Here is a 19,936-nt window from a genome sequence, read left to right as displayed (position 1 = left end):
AATAATACATAATTATATTTTAATAATTAATCTTAGTCCATTAATAAAATTAAAAAGTTATATATAATTTAAAATTCAAGCTAATATTTAATATTTTGGCTAACATTCAAAAAATTATGAAGTTATACATAATTTAAGATTCAAGCTAATGTTTAATGTTTTGGCCAATATTAATAAAAATATTTTATTATTTTTTTAAAAAGTAACCTAGTCACCATCTGATTTTCAAATACACTTAAAAACACCATTAATATAAAAACTGTTGTTTTTTTTCCTCTTGAAAAAATGTAATATCATTATTAATTTAATTTAAAACTGATTTTTAGCTTTCTTATTTAAAAAAATGTAACAAAAATTTGCGAGCACAGAGTTGGTAATTGAATTCGGTTTTAGAAAACCATTACTCAGTCGTTTTATGAATATTTTAAATGAAATGATTCGATGATCATTTCCGAAGTGTGTAGGTTTCTCAGAAATGACGTACAGCGGTTGTCACAGAATTATATATAATTTTTTATCGAACAGAACAAAATGACCATTTAGTTTCTCTATTAGGTTAACTTTTATTATATTAGTAATTGTTTTAAAAGGTCAAAAGGTGCCCAGAGAAGTAAATAGATGATTTTTTAAATTAAAAAAATAGTATACAAATAAAAAAAATAATTTGAGGAACTTATTTGTAGATATGTATATTATATATTATATATATTGGTAAATTTAAATTTTATTGAGATATTATAAAATATGATATTTTAGTTTAAGATTCTGGACGGACTCTGACATGTTCAATTTTCAACACTGCTACCGAGTCTCCATTCCTTGGCACGAGATATGACTCTCCGAAATTTGACCTCCCTCAGATCGTGCCTTCATCCAGTGGCCCCGCTGGCCATTGATGACCATTTAGTTGTTGCAAGCCCCCTGCGCTGTAATAAATTTTGTTTCTGACATTCAACTCTCGTGTGTCATCTGCCTTCTGTTGGTCTTCCTCTCAATTTGATCCCTATGGATGTTGGAGCTTTGTTTTGGTATCCTCTGCTCTTCGGGATCACTGCTGTCATCTTCTTGGTTTTGGATTTATGGAGGAAGGAGTACTACAGGCTTCCTCCGGGTCCTGCAGGATGGCCGATTGTGGGAAATCTGTTGCAGGTGGGTAACAAGCCCCACGAATCCTTTTACCACCTTGCTCAAAAATACGGACCGCTCATGAGCCTCTCTCTCGGAATGAAAACCATTGTGGTGGTCTCCTCTTCCGCCATGGCAAAGGAGGTTCTCAAAACCCATGACCACATATTCGCAGGCCGGACCATCACACAGGCATCCAAGGCTCTTTCCCACTACAAGAATTCCATCGTTTTTGCCCAGTATGGATCTCACTGGCGAATGCTGAGACGTGTATCTAATACCGAACTCTTCTCTGTGAAGAGGCTGGAAGCTCTGCAACACCTCCGGAAAGGTCAAGTAAATCGAATGATTTATGAGATTTTTCAAGATGCCGCGAAGCGAAAGTGTGTGGATATTGGACGCATTGCCTTCCAGAGCTCGTTTAATCTCATAGGGAACTTGATCTTCGGTAAAGACGTGTTAGATCCTCAGTTCTCTCGAGCTTCTCAAGAGTTGAAGGACACCATTTCGAAACTGATGGAGATTCACGCGTCTCCCAATCTGGCGGACTTTTTCCCCTTCCTTCACTGGTTCGATCCCCAGGGCGTGTACCGTAATACGGCAATCTATTTGAAAAAAGTGTATGATGTTATCGATAAATTCATGGAGGATCGTCTGGCCACCAGATCAGGCGAAAGCAGTGATAGAAGTTACAGTGAAAAGGATCTGTTGGACGTTCTACTGGATATGAGAAGCTACGAATTTTCTCTCACCCATATCAGAGGCTACTTAACTGTAAGTCTTTCGTCGCTTATTTACAATTTTACTGTAAGAGTTAGAAGCTGGTTCCTCTCTCTATGTTTAATGCCTTGTTGTTACAGGACCTATTTGGGGCCGGAAGCGATACAACCGCAACGACAATAGAATGGGCGATGGCAGAACTGATCCGCAATCCGGAGAAGATGAAACGAGCCCAAGCCGAATTGGACGAGGTAGTCGGGCGCCACCGAATGGTTGAAGAGAGTGACGCAGAACGTCTCCCTTATCTGCGAGCAGTGGTCAAAGAAGTGTTTCGATTGCATCCCGCCGTTCCTTTTCTCATCCCTCACAGAGCCGACGAGCGTTGTGAGATTGGGGGGTTCGTGATACCGAAGCACAGCCAGATAATCGTCAACGTGTGGGCGATCGGGAGGGACCCTTCGATCTGGAAGGAGACCTCGAAATTTATGCCAGAGAGATTTCTTGACAAGGAGATGAGCAGTGTGGAGTACAGGGGACAAAACTTCGAGCTGATTCCGTTCGGCGCAGGAAGGAGACTGTGCGTGGGGCTTCCCTTGGCCAGTCGGATGGTCCATCTGTTGCTGGCGTCGCTCCTCCATTCATTTGAGTGGGCACTTCCCAAGGGCGCGAGTGCCGAGCAGGTGGATATGGCGGAGAGGTTTGGAATCACACTGGTTAAGGCGCTACCGTTGGCCGCGATTCCCACGCCACGCCTGCCTACCTATCATTCGATTTAGTGACTACCTCTGGGCACTGTGTAATCTTTTTAGCCGCCACTACTGGGCGTCAATGTACTGTTAAAGAGAAAAATGCTCAACATCGAATTTCATCTACACCACACCAAAGAGTCCACTACCACATTGTCATCCTCCTAGGCATGCAACTCCAATATTAAATTATCATCCTTATTTTATATATTAAATTATAAAAACATATAAAATACAATTGGAATTTATATTTTTATTTTAATTTTATTGTCCATCTTTGGAAATATGGTTTACATAGAGTGTATTTTTTTTATCTTAATTATGTTGTTAATTATTAGAAGTATGATTAATATGCGTGTGTATTTATTATGGCCAAAAATGCATAGTGATTGATATGATGGTAATGAAAGATTTCGTTTTTTTAATTTTATGTGAGTTAAGACTTTTGTGATTCATAATATTTTTAATAACATTTTTCGGAAAAAAAAAAAATGACATAAGAGATATTTTGAACCACCCAGTGTGGTTCAACTATGGTTCATCTTCATAATAAGATGAGGAACCAGATCCAGGCAATAGATGTAGAGAGCTGCTAACTAGTGTTAGCCAGTAACAACTAGTTTGACTAAGGGCAGAGATTAGCAAAGATTTTGACCAAAAAAGGGTAAAGGAAATAAATTAAATAATTTAATTTTTTTCTTTTTTTTTTTAAATTAAACATTCTTCCCTTGATCCATGATCATACCAGGCTCATATAGTTCCAATTTCAACATTTACCATGGAATAGATATACATATATGAAGGTAACCCCAACAAGAAAACACCATCACCAATCTTTTCCTTTTAGATATATTTAGGCATAATTTCCCCTTTTTATAACATCTATGAATTGCTAAACATGATTTACATGATATTCTCAAATTTTAATGAAAATTAGAATATCATCTAAGTACACTATTATAAAACCGTTTATTAATGGCCTAAATACATCTATCATAAGTAACATGAAAGTGGTGAGAGAATCACTAAGCATACAAGACAACTAGTTATTCAATTAAGCCTTGTAATTTTGTTTTAAAAACAAGGTTCCAAATGTCATCCTCAAAAATACTTATTTGATGATAACTACTCCTTAATTCTAACTTCATGAAGAAGGTTGCATTTTATAAATTATCCAATTAATCATCAATATGAGGAAGAGGCAAGTGATCTTCATCTTGATTTTGTTCGATGCCCATAAATCCCCACATTCTACATGTATTATATTTTTACGTCGTAAGGCGTTCCCTCTGAGAAACACATTCCTAAACGCCACTTTGCACCATTTTGCATCATAAGATCTGTTGTTAGACGATTAAACCATTCTTAGCCATCAGATAATGTCATAACCATCTCTCGAATTTGACTTGATGGATGTTGTCATAACCATCTCATCGGTCTAATGCTGTCATAACGTCTCACTGCTTTGCCCTGACGAAGCCATAATCGTCTCACAGTTAATTAACGAACATGGTATAGACTTGCTATGAAAAATGGTTTAGGTTTCTTCATCATTTCTTTCTTAGTGCTCGGCCTCGCCATGGTGAAGGTGTGATCTTGTATATTCACATTCAAGAAATGAATATGAAGACTGGCACAGTATGTCAAATGATTCAGAAGGGCCCTGCATATTTTATGACGTCGAAGCATATATATCTTCATGCAAGAAGAATACAAAATTTGGTACCCCTGTTTCGTCCCCCTCTTTTCTTCTGGGGAATAATTGCAGCAACATGTCTTCCTCTGGTAGGTCGCCCTTAACTCCATCACTGCATATTTTATGACGTCGAAGCATATATATCTTCATGCAAGAAGAGTACAAAATTTGGTACCCCTGTTTCGTCCCCCTCTTTTCTTCTGGGGAATAATTGCAGCAACATGTCTTCCTCTGGTAGGTCGTCCTTAACTCCATCACTTACTCCTATCAGGGCTCCTTTGGCCACTTATTCAATTCCATTCCTCACCCACTCATTCCTTGGCCACTTATTCATCATTCTCCTTCTCTGTATTGTATTTTAATTTAAATGGAAGAAATAGTTGATTTAAACTAGGCGTAGATACTAAACTTGAAATTAATCATGCATGTATTTTTTATTAAGAAAAGCTATCACACAAAGCTTATGTCAAATAGTTCAGAAGGGCCTTGCATATTTTACGACGTTAAAGCTGATATCTTCATCCAAAAAAAGTGCAGAATTTGGCACCCCTGTTTCGTCCTCCTCTCGTGGTCTGGGAAATAATTATAGCAATATGTCTTCCTCTGGTAGGTCACCCTTAACTCCACTGCTTACTTCCATCGGGGCTCGTTTGGCCACTTATTCAGTTCCACTCTTCACCCACTCATTCTCCTTCTTTGGTTAAAATCTTTTTCTTTTTTTTTATTACCAAACACTATCACACAAAGCTCAGTTAAAAGCGTTATAACTTGAATAACTTATATTCATATTTATTTTTGGATGTTTTTTTTAACTTTTTAATTATTGGATTTCAATACATTTAAAAAGTGTTTTATATTATAGAATTTGTGAAGACAATTCAGTTGAGATAAAATTTGACTTGATTATTATATTAAAGTTAAAATCTAAAACTACATTCAAGTTATAACTTTTCTAAATTGATTTTATATCATTTATATTTATAATAAATAAAATTATATCAAAGTAATTATTATTTTTTTACTGGTTTACCAATTTTTCTTTATAAAATTATATCAAAGTAATTATTTTTTTTTACTGGTTTACCAATTTTGCTTTATAGGAAATAGACGTTAAGTCTTAATGTTGTTTTAACATTTAATCTTTGTATATTCAAGTTACAACTCTTCTAAATTGATTTTATATCATTTATATTTATACAAAAATTATATTAAAGTAATAATTTGTTTTTATTTATCTACCAATTTTGCTTCATAGTAAAGAGAAATTCGTTCTTAGAGCTATTTTAACATTTAATCTTTTTATATTGTCTCAATTGATTTTAATACATTTATATATTTTAATACTCCATACATCTATAAAATAAATTTGATATTAAAATATTAACCGACTATGTATATGGATTCAACACCATTCCCAAAAGTGCACTAAAGACAACTCATTTCTTCATATGTTTCTATTAAGTGTTTTTTTTTGTGTGTGTGTGTTTTTTTTTACCAATTATAAGTTTAATAAATATGTTATTCATTTGTTAGTTATTATTGTTAGCGCTTGAATTTGGCCTCAAGCTGAAAAAGACAAAATCCAAGGCAACATCAAACCACTTAGCCTCGTAGCTAGCCCTACGGGGCAGGAGAGGGCTCTCTCCGGGTCTATCTCAGCAAAAGGTTTTCAAAGGGCGGAGATGACCAATAAAGAACACTGATTTTAGGCTAGTAAACTGATTGAGAAAGTTTGATTTCAGGTTTTTAGGGTTTTGGTGGAAAACAAGAGGAGAGCAATTTTGGGTGCGGGGATGGGACACAGCTTTTGCAGAGGTCTTTTTGGGGCAAGCTAGGAGATTGTCTTGATGCCTTTGATTTAAGTGAATGGATAGGAATGATCGGTGAGGAGCTAAAGAGAGCAAGAAAATTTCGAGAGTTCTCTTTAGACAGAGGAAAACATAGATATTAAGCAAACTTAAAGGCAGAGCATACAAATTATGAATTCTACCTTAACACTTCATTTACTTAATGTGCAGAAAAGAGAAATAGGAAATTGATACACATAACAAATCTTACAAGTACATGAGAGAAGCACACCATCAACACAAATAACCACAGGAATCCCAAATAGTGCTGCAAAACCCTGGTCTTTCCTTTGCCAAAATTGCAGAGGTACAAAGTGTAATACAATAGAAGCTTATCCCTCCAGAGTCCAACCATGAAAATGACTAAGAAAATACATAATATAGGCAAGCTAACACCTTTCCTTGCCTCTATGGGTCGAGCTCATCATCCTAGGAGCTGTTTCAACCAATTCTAAACAAAGCACTACAATCTAGGCAGTCAAAACAACTTGCCTCTATAAGCTAGGAAACCAATTCATTCATTAAATGTTTGCTATTTCATGAATGAATCTTCTAGAATAGGTAAATAAGTGTCATGTCAACGTGAAAATACATTAATTACATCAAAGAGGATGAAAAATCCGATCACAAGTCAAAACTGGTCAAAGCTGGACGAATTCCTGAGCTGTAGATGAAAAATTGAGAAAATGTGCTGATGCGTAGTGCCCCAATCCTGAATGCATAGCGCGCCTTTGAGCCAACGTTTGAGGCACTTCCCGGCATCCAAATGAAGCAAAAGTAGTCTTGTTGGAAAGGTCTGGATGTCTACTTTCCAACCGAAATGGAATTTCTCAATTTGGTGGTCATTTGCCCCTCCAAAATTGCAATCTCCCAAGACTGCTTCCTGTGTGTCCAAAAAGTGGCAGAAAGTCATTTTTTGCATGTTTTTCGACCTTCTGAGGGCTCAAAACCTGATGAAATGTCTTGGCCATTGCTAAGCAAGTGTAATTTGCCATGACAAATCCAAAAATGCTGAGTTTTTGAGAAATGGACTTGCCCATCTTCAAGGTAGCGCGCGGCGCGCTACGCGTTGAGGGCAAAAACCTGTGTGTGGCACAAAAAAGTCAAAATTGACCAAAATTGCTCAAAATTTCCTGAAATTTGAGCTGGAAGTGCATCATTGAGCACCATGCTCCTTCAAGGTAGCCTCAGCCAAAATATGAAGGGGATCGGGCCTTTTCCTCCGTTTTAGTGCCTTGGCCAACCGTCCTTTAAGCACCTTCATTCTCGCTTTGCATACATGCATTCGAGCCCAATAGTGATTCTTCATGTGTCGGAGCATGTCCTTTTCCGTGTTTGCCTTGGCCAGCAACTTCTCCAAATGAGTATTGACCCGGATGAGCATAGCCTCTCGCTCAATGGGTGTCAAATCGCCGGGTCTCTTGCGAGCCAAGTTGCGGTCTTCATGGATCCTCCGCAACTCATCAAGAGAGTGTTCATCCTCTAATTGCTTGTTGCGCTGCTCTAGATAAGTAATTGTCCAGTTTGCCATCTCCAATTTTTGCTGCAACAAGTCATTTTCAGCCCTTAGTTGCTGGATGATCTCCTTTGACTCTAGGCTAGGAGAAATAATATCAAGGTCAACAACATCTATGCCTGGAACACCTGATGGCCCATCATCAATCTTGGGCTGCTTGCCTCTCTTTGGTACCTGTGCTGCTGTCGAAAACGAGGCCCCTTCCACCTGATGTGGAGATAACACTCACTGTGCTGATAAAGAAGGCGAGACCCCTTCCACCTGATGTGGAGATAATACTCACCGTGCAGATGCAAATAAGACCCTGTGGCCTCTCTGATATGTAACATAACGAGGAGTGCTGACATGCCCGGGCTCGGGAATATCAAACTGATGTGAAGGCCCTCCCTCATCACGAACAACCTCAGGAGGTGGCTGTGGCACTGTGAACAAGTCACGAGAAATAAAATCCTCCCATGGAATACCCTGTTGTGCCAACTGATGCATGACCACAATCTTGATCAGTGCATAATGATAAATGATCTTGCGTTGCTATGTTGGGCTCTTTCTTTGGACCAAGGGCACCATCCTCTCTATATTTCGGCACATGAAGAATGGAATGTTCATCATTCGTACCCATGTGAAATGCATCAACAAACGGATATGGTATGAATACAAACGTGAGAATCTGCCCTCACAAGTGAAATAGCGAATGATGATCTTCATCATAGGTGCATACTCATCTCTTAAGAACTTGAAGGGAAAAACACCAGTTAGGTACCTCATACATGCAGGTTTGATATATGGATCATAATGAAATCTGTCCAACTGCTGGCGCTTGCTCCATTCTTCTCCAATATTGGGTATCCCTGTTGCTTGAGCAACAATCTCAGGTGACAATGTGAAGTCCACTCCTGCAAGATTCACATGCCCATTATGCAAATGTAGGACAAACAATCGGGCCAATTCCTTGTGGTGTTGAATTTGGGAGATTCTTTCACAATATTCATAGCATGATAGATATCGGAAACATGACACTGCAAGTGGACAAGCTTGTAGATAAGCCAAAGAGGTGGGTTCCTCCCTGACATGCTGACCACCCTTACCACCCCTGTGATGCCTCCTTGGCACCTCTACCTCTGGTGTTGATTCACGAGCATCACTTTGCTCATAATCTGTTTTGGTTTCTGACATGGTTCTGGAGGCAAGTGACTGAAAAATAATGCTGACTGTGCACCCAATGAATTGTTGTTTTGGCTTGTTTGAATGTTGTTACCAAGGGGACAAACAAACATGGGAAATGTTAGGGAAAAGGGAAAATTGAGGGGATTAGGGAAAACAAATGAGGAAGGAAATGTTAGGAAAGGAACATGGAACATATACAATCATAATTTGTAGGATTGTAATGGGAAGTAGGGTTTAGGAAATTTACATAGGATTTTAGGAATTAATAGGGTTTAGGAATTTTCATGATTTTTAGGAGGGAAATTATATTATTTGCATGGGAAATGTCAAGGAAAATGGTGAGGAAAATATGGGGAAAGAAGAATGGGAAAATAAGTAACCTTGGGCAGCAAATTTCAGTGAAACCCTAACACATTTGCATTTTTAATATTTGATACAGCAAGGTAGGGTTTTACTCCATATTAGCATGGCATTTTTGCATTTTCATTGCTCATTCATCTTAGCCAAACCAAAAATCACCATGATTAGAGGCCTACCTGAAAAGATTTGGAGAGAAAAGCAATTTTGGTGGCTTGCTGGCGATTTCCTGAGCAAGAAATCCAACGCGTAGCGCGCCCAGCCTGATGCGTAGCGCGCCTCCCAACGCGTAGCGCCTGAATGAAATTGAACTGGAAACTGCGCGCTTGATGCATAGCACGCCCTTCAACCCGTAGCACGCCTCTTCTGATGCATAGCGCGCTGCTGCAACTGCTCAATTTGCCCAATGACCTTTGAAATCGACTTGACAACTATTCTCTTGGAGTGTTGAGAGGCAAATGAATTACCAATGAGGGATGGCATGCTTTTATAGGCTTCCTTTTAATTTTTCACTTGCCCAAAACCCACTTTGTTATGTTTGAATGTTGACATTTTTTTTTGCTTTAATTGGCCCTGACCTTTAATTTCATTTCTTTGAAAAATTGGTTGAAATGATGATTTCTTCTGAAAATTTTTGCAGGGATAGCTTCTGGGATGCTTTGGCAAAGGAGACCAAGGCTGCACTTCGTCATTTGAAGAATTTGAAATTTTGAGAATTTTTACAAAAATGAGATAATGACCTTGTTTTCAAAAACAGAGTTTTTGAGAACAAGGCAAAAATTTAGCTATACAATGATAAGAAATGTTTAATGAAGGACATCCCTCTGGCCTACTGGTCCTTGATGACCTCTCAAGACAAAATTAGACTCAAACCCTAGACCTAAAACCTAAAAACTTAAAGCAAAATGAATGACCCTTTGAGGACTTTATTTATTTGAACAAACCTGAACCAGCAGTGCCAAACAAGAGGGGAATGACGACATAAACTCCTTCCACCAAGATTATGGCATGCCTAATGGAATGCAACATGATCACACTGATGAGACACCTAACTATGAAATGCAAAGAGCTTTGATCTCTGGTGGAGGGCTACTAGACCGACTCTAACATTGGCTCCAATGGGGATGGTAGCTCCTTGGAGGTGCCAAGAACCGCAGACCTCTGGGAGAGCAGACCAGTGCTTTCAACCATTGGGCGATGGAGTCATTATTTACATATTTGACCTAAGCTTGGACAACTTTATTGACTGGACATCTGACTACAAATTGGACACAACTTTGACCCAAACTAACTCAACTTTAGACAGAAAATTGACTGATACAAACAACATGACAAACCTCAAACCAACCAATCTCCATCTTCAGAATTATAGCCTTCACCGCGGGCCCCAGACTGAGGATGAAAGATCAGCACACACATGCGATAAAACAGAAGTAAAATGGTATATACAATGATGGTGAGAAGAACAAAAATGCTCAGACATGGTACCTCTTCAGCAGTCGACCATTGATCGACCCTCCGGGATAATCATCTCCGTTCATCTCCTTGAGAAGAAAATCATTTTGGCCACGATATGCTGCGATCTTATAGGGACCTTTCCATAAATTATCAAATTTGTCGTGCTTCCCTTTGTCTTCATTCCGAGCATCCCACTTCAAAACCACATCATCTATTTGGAAGTCATCTGATTTTGCCTTCCTGTCATAAATCTTTTTTATGCGCTCTTGCAACTTAAGAGTATTGTGAAGAACCTCCTCCCGTGTCTGCTGTAAATGAATCATTTGATTAATCCGCCTCTGCATGGGATCTTCCTCACTATCAATTTCTTGAAGAAATTTGACCATCGGAATAGCAAGTGACGTAGGAAACACTGCATCTGCCCCGTACACCAGCTCAAAAGGAGACATGCCAATTGACTTTTTATGACTTACCTTATCAGCCCATAGTGCATTCACTAACTTTTTATGCCAGCTCTTCTTATTGATTTCCAGCAACTTTTTAATGATATTTACCAAGGACTTATTTGAAGATTCTGCCAGCCCATTTCCTTGCGGATGGTAGGCAGTAGAATGCCCCAAGCTGATATTATACTTGTAGCAAAAATCAACCATTTTCTTTGATTTAAATGCCACTGCATTATCTGTAATTAACTTACTTGGACAGCCAAAACGTGACAGTATATTATTTTCAAGGAAAGAAATAATTACTGCATCTGTGGCCTGCCGGGTGGGAATGGCTTCAATCCATTTTGTGAAGTAATCTGTGGCTGTCAATATCCATCTATGCTGTCCTGAAGATGCCGGATGAATCTCACCGATAAAATCCAAGCCCCACTGCTGAAATGGTGCACTGACTTCAATTGGTTTGAGAGGCAATGGCTGCAATTTCTATTTTCCTTGAAATATTTGGCACTCATGACAACTCTTAACAACTTTATATACATCTGAAAACAATGAAGGCCAATAAAAACCCGCTCTTAGGATCTTGTTTGCTGTAGTCTTCCAAAACAAATGACCCCCACAGTCACCTTTATGAAAATCTTCCACCACTGTTTTGGCTTCCTCCTCAACCAAACAATTCAGCAATATTCCACCGGGGTCTTTCCAATATAGTGCAGTTTTAAGGATGCAAAACTTGGTTGCTTTCAACTTCAATGTCCTACTTTTATTTCGGGGCATCCCGGGAGGTGAAGACAAATTTTGAAGTACATATACAATATCGGCATACCAAGGAGAAGAAATAAAGATGTCAGATCCCTGTAGTGCTGAATTCTCCTCATCTTCATCGGACATGGAAGCCATCAAATTGATGTCTAGGACATGGAGATTTGTTTCAGCCATCAACTTGGAAAGACCTTGCCCTTTGATCAACTTAGTGGGTTTAATCTCCACATCATACTCTAATAACGCAACAATCCACTTTCCCCGCCTTCCTTCCGGTTCTGTCTGTACCAACACATCCTTTACCGCCGCGTTAGGAACATAAGCTATAATGTGGGAATGCAAAACGTACACACGGAAATCTTTTAGGGCCTTCACAAGTGCAAGTGCTTGTTTTTCAATGATGTTGTACTTTAATGCTCCATCCCTAATAATACGGCTGAAAAAAGCAATAGGCTTCTCAACTCCATCTCTCTTTTGCATTAGTACAGCTGCCAATGTGTGCTCAGAAGCAAATGAAAACAAAATAAAATCTTGTGTGTAATCTGGACTGATTAGAGTTGGGGCTGAAGATAAAACCAACTTTACCAAATTGAAAGATTTTACCGCCTCTTCGGTCCACTTGAGCTGGCTGTCCTTTTTCAGCATGTTTGTGATTTCTCTAAGATGCTCGACAAGATTCAGAATGAAGCAACGCAGAAAATTCAGCTTACCATTAAAGGACTGTATTTCTCTTTTGTTCCGGGGCTGCTCAAGTTGCTGAATAGCTTCAACTCGTGCAGGATCTATACGGATGCCATCTTTGGAAATGATGTGACCCAAGAGCTTACCTTCACTCATGGCGAAAATACTTTTCTTTGGATTCAGCGAAATACCATATTTTCTGCACTTTTGAAAAACAATTTGCAAGTGATATAAATGTTCTTCATCGGATTTTGAAAATACAGTCAAATCATCAAGGTAAACAACTAAAAAGACATCTTTCTCATTGGCAAAGGCCATGTCCATCGCACGCTGAAAGGTGGCACCTGCATTCTTCAAGCCAAATGGCATCTTTGCATAATGAAATGTACCCCATGGAGTAGTGAATGCAGTTTTATCACGATCATCTTCATGCACCAAAATCTGATTGTACCCGGAATAGCCATCGAGTAGCGACATCCTTGATGCTCCAACTACTCGCTGCAATATATGATCCATTTTGGGCAGCGGATAATTGTCCTTTAAAGATACCTTATTCAAATTTCTGAAGTCAATGCATAAATGGATCTCACCGGTCTTCTTTCTTACGGGCACCAAATTTGATATCCAATCAGAAAATCTAATAGGTACTATGATTCCAGACTTGTACAACCTATTCACTTCTTTTTCTATCAATGGCAACAATTTAGGATTGATTCTCCTCAACTTTTGGCGGAAAGGCTTTTGATTTGGCTTTATAGGAATAGTATGCTGAATGATATCAGTATCATATGTTTTCAGATCTGAATAATCCCATGCAAAGACATTAGAAAACGAAGACAACAATCTGACATACTCCTTCTTTACCTTTGGTGACAATGACTTAGATAACTTTACCATCTTAGGATTCTCAGCTGCTCCAATGTTTACCTCCTCGGCACCTTCTTCGGTAGGTCTCAATGTCGGCTTGCGGGCCACATCATCTTGATCAAATAACTCCTCCAAAGGAATCAATCCTTTAGGAATAAAATTATCCTTAAGTTGCAGCACATCCATTTGATTCAATTCATCAGGTTCTGTATCTATGGAGATGTCTTTAAACTCACCTTCAACTTGCAGAAAATCTTTAATTTCTTCATCATCCTGGAAGACTTGCCAACATCTTTGATTGTCCGGAACTGTAGGACGGTGCTTCACATAAATCTCAAACTTATTACTGGAATTCATGGGAATTTTTAAGTTACTTGCTTCCTTAGCCAATGCATCAACAACACCATTTTGTATGCAGGGTACACATGTCAAAGTATGCTCAGAAAACAGTTTCAAAATATCTAGGACAACATTTCGATATGCTCTCATACGAGGATGCTTGGCCTGAAATTCACCTTTAACTTGCTTTATCACCAACTCGGAGTCGCCATAGACTGCAATCTTCTTTGCCTTCAGCTTTCGAAGAATTTTAAGGCCAGCAATGAGAGCCTCATATTCCGCCTCATTATTTGAACAATCGAATGCTAGTTTATAAGAACAAACTCTCACCTTGCTTGGAACTTTGTCTTGGGCAGAAAAGGGACTTCGAATCCACACGCCAATACCAGCACCATCGCTGCCCACAGCACCATCGAAATCCATGGTCCAAAGACCATCTTCATCTTCCTCCAAGTGCTGAAAATGTGTTGCCTCTGTTTTTTCTGCTTGCTGCCCATTAGCTTCAGCTGTTCGCTCCATGGCAGCTGGCGTTTCTTCTCTTTCCTTTTGCAAAACTTCTCGAAAATTTTCGGTAATCTCTGGTATATCTTCTGCTTGAACTAACTGACTATCTACCTCATTAAAATTATCAGCAAACAAAACAAACGATTCCAAATCCGTATGTACATAATTTACAGGATGATTTGTCGGCTTTTCTTTGCTAGTTATCATGTATTTCATCTTTTGCTTCCGATATAACTTTCTCATTTGACCGAAGACGGGAATTGTAGCATAGGAAAAATCTAGCTGAAGTGTACCTTTCAACTTAGCTCCCCAAGATCTTGAAAGCAACATACCAAACCGCGGAGGAATATCTGCCACAACCACATCCATCAGAACATTTTTAGTTGGAATTTGATCTAGGCTTACCACCAAGTCCTTGATCAAACCGATACATTTTACCTGGCTGGAATCAAATGAATACAAATCATGATATTTTCTTGTGATATCTAATCCCAGCCTTTCCATGATTGCTTTTGGCATTAAATTGTGCGAAGCACCCGAGTCAAACATAGCATTATGTAAAATATACTCGTGCAACCTCAAACTGATATAGAAGGGAGGAACATCATTTTCAGGAGACTCACCATTCAAAGCAGGCCCAAAGATTAATTCCGGCTGATCATCTTCCACATTTACCGTGTCAAGCATTGGATCAAAATTCAGCATTTTGGAGATTTGGCCCCGGTAACTGTTGTTCTTCATGATTTCCGTCAAAGGAATGGACACTTTCAGCTTTGAAATTTCATTCTCCAAACTAAAAGCTGAAACTTTTTCACTTTCTTTGGCCGGAACTTCTCTTCTTTCAATTTTATCCTTCATTATGCTTGGTGGCTAATTTATCTTATCCGCTGAAGATGATTGACTTGCTTAGGGATCAATTATGTCTTTTCCTTTTGTCTGTAGGGAAGCCGAATCATTTTTTGTTGAAGTATCTTTCCTTTTCTGAATGGGATTTATGGGAACAGCTCGGTTTCTTAATTGTCTCTGCTGAGCGGACAAAGCATTGAGATATCCTCTTTGGTATTCCTCTGATTCTTCCTCAAGTACTGCCTCATTTGATAAGATATAATTCTCATCCTGATGTATGATGGAATTTCTCACAAATTCTTCTTCTTCTGTAATATAGGTAGGCAGATCATCAGGAGTGAAAAAATGATTTTCCTCTCCTATAGTATCACCTTCATCCTCGGATTCTTGGCTAACAAAATTCTGTTGAAGCGGAGGTTTTACTTGCTGCTAAACTGCTATTTCTTGTGCCCTTGTTTCACGCTGCTTGATTCTGTATTGTGGCTGCTATGGACCTCGGAAATTAGGATTACGAATCTGCGGTTCCGGCTTGCTGAGATGAGTATTTTCAAGCAACGCAGTTACCTTGCGAAGGAGCTGATCTGTTGTAGAAGCTTCTTCTTTGATTGTCACTCGCTTTTTGGCTTTCATCCTTGCTCTCTTATCATTCAAATTCGCTTCAACACTAATAGCGATTTTCTGCATATCCTCCAAGGTAGGCGGATCTCTATCTCGTAATGAATAACCCATCTCCGGATCAAAGCCATCCGGGAATTTGAGAAGTGCTGATTTTCTAGATGGCCTTAAATCATCTGGAATAGCATTGTAAACTGTGTTAAATCTGATAATGTAATCTTGGACCGACTCACCATGATTACGTTTAAGATTGTTGTACTCAGCATTGATCTGAAGTGGATCCTTTCTGATTTCCCATCGATCTAGAAACTGCCTCTGAAGTTCTTCCAAGGTGGGTATGCTTCTAGCTGTCAAACCTCTGAACCATTTTCTTACTTCTCCATCAAATGTTTATACAAACAAACGCATAGTTACATCCTCTTCATCTATCTCATATAGATCGAAGAAAGTTGTCATTTTGTCTATATGCTGCTGAGCAGAAACACCCTGAGGAGTGCCATCAAACATGGAAATTTTACTCTGATAATCAGTTGGCATATCATGCAGATTTTGAGGAAGAGCAAGTGGAGCAAACTGGGCAGCCATTGCTTTAGGTAGATTGGGTCTAGGAGTAGCAGGTGGAGTAGGTGTAGCTGTAGTATGAGGGGTATAGGGAGGTGTAGGCAGAGGAGAAGCGGTATGGGATGTAGAAGGCGAACCAACTGTAGATTCAGGATAAGTGATTATAGGAGAAACAAAAATAAAAGGAGGATTGGTCTGCTCATGCGCCGTGATAGTGGACCCAATACGGACAGATATAGTTTCAACGAACTCAGCAAGATTAGTAGCGTGAATATCTGATTGGAGAGATCTTAGGATGAAATTTTCAACCAATTTATTATGTCTCTCGATTTCAAGAGCAGCAGCAAAATCAGGGTTGGGAACTAGAGAACCAAGTGCACTTTCAGATTTGGTTTTGAACAAGGACAACTCAAAACTCTCGTCAAAATCAATGTCTTCAAGATACTCAAAAATAGCTGGACATGAATGAGATTTGAATATGTGTTTAGAATCTGAATCCAGTTTGGATATCGAGGAACAAATAACCGATCAGCCTGTGAAAACTCTTAACTAATCATCCAAAAGTTCAGAGTTTACAAATGAACTGGGGTCAAATGCAATCGAAGTGGCTGTATGCACAAGCTCATGGAGATTGACTGAAGCAGCGTTTATCTACTTCCACTAATGCAAAGCAAAAGCGTTTCGAAGGCTACCTGGCATAACTTCAGGCTCCGTCTAAGACTTATGAAACAAACACATCAATCCACAGACAAGTTTGTTCTCCCCAGTATGGTCACCAATATGTTAGCGCTCAAATTTGGCCTCAGGCTGAAAAAGACAAAATCCAAGGCAACATCAAACCACTTAGCCTCGTAGCTAGCCCTACGGGGCAGGAGAGGGCTCTCTCTGGGTCTATCTCAGCAAAAGGTTTTCAAAGGGTGGAGATGATCAATAAAGAACACTGATTTTAGGCTAGTAAACTGATTGAGAAAGTTTGATTTCAGGTTTTTAGGGTTTTGGTGGAAAACAAGAGGAGAGCAATTTTGGGTGCGGGGATGGGACACAGCTTTTGCAAAGGTCTTTTTGGGGCAAGCTAGGAGATTGTCTTGATGCCTTTGATTTAAGTGAATGGATAGGAATGACCGGTGAGGAGCTAAAGAGAGCAAGAAACTTTCGAGAGTTCTCTTTAGACAGAGGAAAACATAGATATTAAGCAAACTTAAAGGCAGAGCATACAAATTATGAATTCTACCTTAACACTTCATTTACTTAATGTGCAGAAAAGAGAAATAGGAAATTGATACACATAAAAAATCTTACAAGTACATGAGATAAGCACACCATCAACACAAATAACCACAAGAATCCCAAATAGTGCTGCAAAACCCTGGTCTTTCCTTTGCCAAAATTGCAGAGATACAAAGTGTAATACAATAGAAGCTTATCCCTCCAGAGTCCAACCATGAAAATGACTAAGAAAATACATAATATAGGCAAGCTAACACCTTTCCTTGCCTCTAGGGGTCGAGCTCATCATCCTAGGAGTTGTTTCAACCAATTCTAAACAAAGCACTACAATCTAGGCAGTCAAAACAACTTGCCTCTATAAGCTAGGAAACCAATTCATTCATTAAATGTTTGCTATTTCATGAATGAATCTTCTAGAATAGGTAAATAAGTGTCATGTCAACATGAAAATACATTAATTACATCAAAGAGGGTGAAAAATCCCATCACAAGTCAAAACTGGTCAAAGTTGGGCGAATTCCTGAGCTGTAGATGAAAAATTGAGAAAATGTGCTGATGCGTAGCGCCCCAATCCTGAACGCGTAGTGCGCCTTTGAGCCAACTTTTGACGCACTTCCTGGCATCCAAATGAGGCAAAAGTAGGCTTTTTGGAAAGGTCTAGATGTCTACTTTCCAACCCAAGTTGAATTTCTCAATTTGGTGGTCATTTTCCCCTCCAAAATTGCAATCTCCCAAGACTGCTTCCTGTGTGTCCAAAAAGTGGCAGAAAGTCATTTTTTGCATGTTTTTCGACCTTTTGAGGGCTCAAAACCTGATGAAATGTCTTGGCCATTGCTGAGCAAGTGTAATTTTTCATGAAAAATCCAAAAATGTTGAGTTTTTGAGAAATGGACTTTCCCATCTTCAGGGTAGCGCACGGCGCGCTACGCGTTGAGGGCAAAAACCTGTGTGTGGCACAAAAAAGTCAAAATTGACCAAAATTGCTCAAAATTTCCTGAAATTTGAGCTGGAAGTGCATCATTGAGCACCATGCTCCTTCAAGGTAGCCTCAGCCAAAATATGAAGGGGATCGGGCCTTTTCCTCCGTTTTAGTGCCTTGGCCAACCGTCCTTTAAGCACCTTCATTCTCGCTTTGCATACATGCATTCGAGCCCAATAGTGATTCTTCATGTGTCGGAGCATGTCTTTTTCCGTGTTTGCCTTGGCCAGCAACTTCTCCAAATGAGTATTGACCCGGATGAGCATAGCCTCTCGCTCAATGGGTGTCAAATCGCCGGGTCTCTTGCGAGCCAAGTTGCGGTCTTCATGGATCCTACGCAACTCATCAAGAGAGTGTTCATCCTCTAATTGCTTGTTGCGCTGCTCTAGATAAGTAATTGTCCAGTTTGCCATCTCCAATTTTTGCTGCAACAAGTCATTGTCAGCCCTTAGTTGCTGGATGATCTCCTTTGACTCTAGGCTAGGAGAAATAATATCAAGGTCAACAACATCTATGCCTGGAACACTTGATGGCCCATCATCAATCTTGGGCTGCTTGCCTCTCTTTGGTACCTGTGCTGCTGTCGAAAACGAGGCCCCTTCCACCTGATGTGGAGATAACACTCACTGTGCTGATAAAGAAGGCGAGACCCCTTCCACATGATGTGGAGATAATACTCACCGTGCAGATGCAAATAAGACCCTGTGGCCTCTCTGATATGTAACATAACGAGGAGTGCTGACATGCCCGGGCTCGGGAATATCAAACTGATGTGAAGGCCCTCCCTCATCACGAACAACCTCAGGAGGTGGCTGTGGCACTGTGAACAAGTCACGAGAAATAAAATCCTCCCATGGAATACCCTGTTGTGCCAACTGATGCATGACCACAATCTTGATCAGTGCATAATGATAAATGCTCTTGCGTTGCTGTGTTGGGCTCTTTCTTTGGACCAAGGGCACCATCCTCTCTATATTTCGGCACATGAAGAATGGAATGTTCATCATTCGTACCCGTGTGAAATGCATCAACAAACGGATATGGTATGAATACAAACGTGAGAATCTGCCCTCACAAGTGAAATAGCGAATGATGATCTTCATCATAGGTGCATACTCATCTCTTAAGAACTTGAAGGGAAAAACACCAGTTAGGTACCTCATACATGCAGGTTTGATATATGGATCATAATGAAATCTGTCCAACTGCTGGCGCTTGCTCCATTCTTCTCCAATATTGGGTATCCCTGTTGCTTGAGCAACAATCTCAGGTGACAATGTGAAGTCCACTCCTGCAAGATTCACATGCCCATTTTGCAAATGTAGGACAAACAATCGGGCCAATTCCTTGTGGTGTTGAATTTGGGAGATTCTTTCACAATATTCATAGCATGATAGATATCGGAAACATGACACTGCAAGTGGACAAGCTTGTAGATAAGCCAAAGAGGTGGGTTCCTCCCTGACATGCTGACCACCCTTAC

General features: G+C 39.6%; 1 protein-coding gene across 1 annotated transcript; it reads left to right on the top strand.

Moving 5' to 3' along the window:
* Positions 1–905: 905 nt before the first annotated feature.
* LOC149232448 (geraniol 8-hydroxylase-like) lies at positions 906–2,875 on the top strand. The gene is made up of 2 exons (XM_089376489.1): positions 906–1,899; positions 1,986–2,875. Exons 1-2 carry the CDS (start codon positions 1,006–1,008, stop codon positions 2,619–2,621), a joined length of 1,530 nt encoding a protein of 509 aa, XP_089232615.1. The 5' UTR covers positions 906–1,005; the 3' UTR covers positions 2,622–2,875.
* The last annotated feature ends 17,061 nt before the right edge of the window (positions 2,876–19,936 follow it).

Source organism: Pinus tabuliformis, chromosome J, assembly GCF_031772625.1.
Source record: "Pinus tabuliformis cultivar Carrire ecotype Pingquan chromosome J, CPIR1, whole genome shotgun sequence".
NCBI classification, from domain to species: Eukaryota; Viridiplantae; Streptophyta; class Pinopsida; order Pinales; family Pinaceae; genus Pinus; species Pinus tabuliformis.
The sequence above is the reverse complement of the archived record's forward strand: the minus strand, read 5'-3'. Positions and strand labels throughout refer to the sequence as shown.

Excerpts from the sequence above, each read along its gene's own strand:
- LOC149232448 (XM_089376489.1), top strand. The coding sequence starts at position 1,006 with ATGGATGTTGGAGCTTTGTTTTGGTATCCTCTGCTCTTCGGGATCACT. Across the intron at positions 1,900-1,985 it reads ATATCAGAGGCTACTTAACT|GACCTATTTGGGGCCGGAAG; the intron begins GTAAGTCTTTCG and ends TTGTTGTTACAG.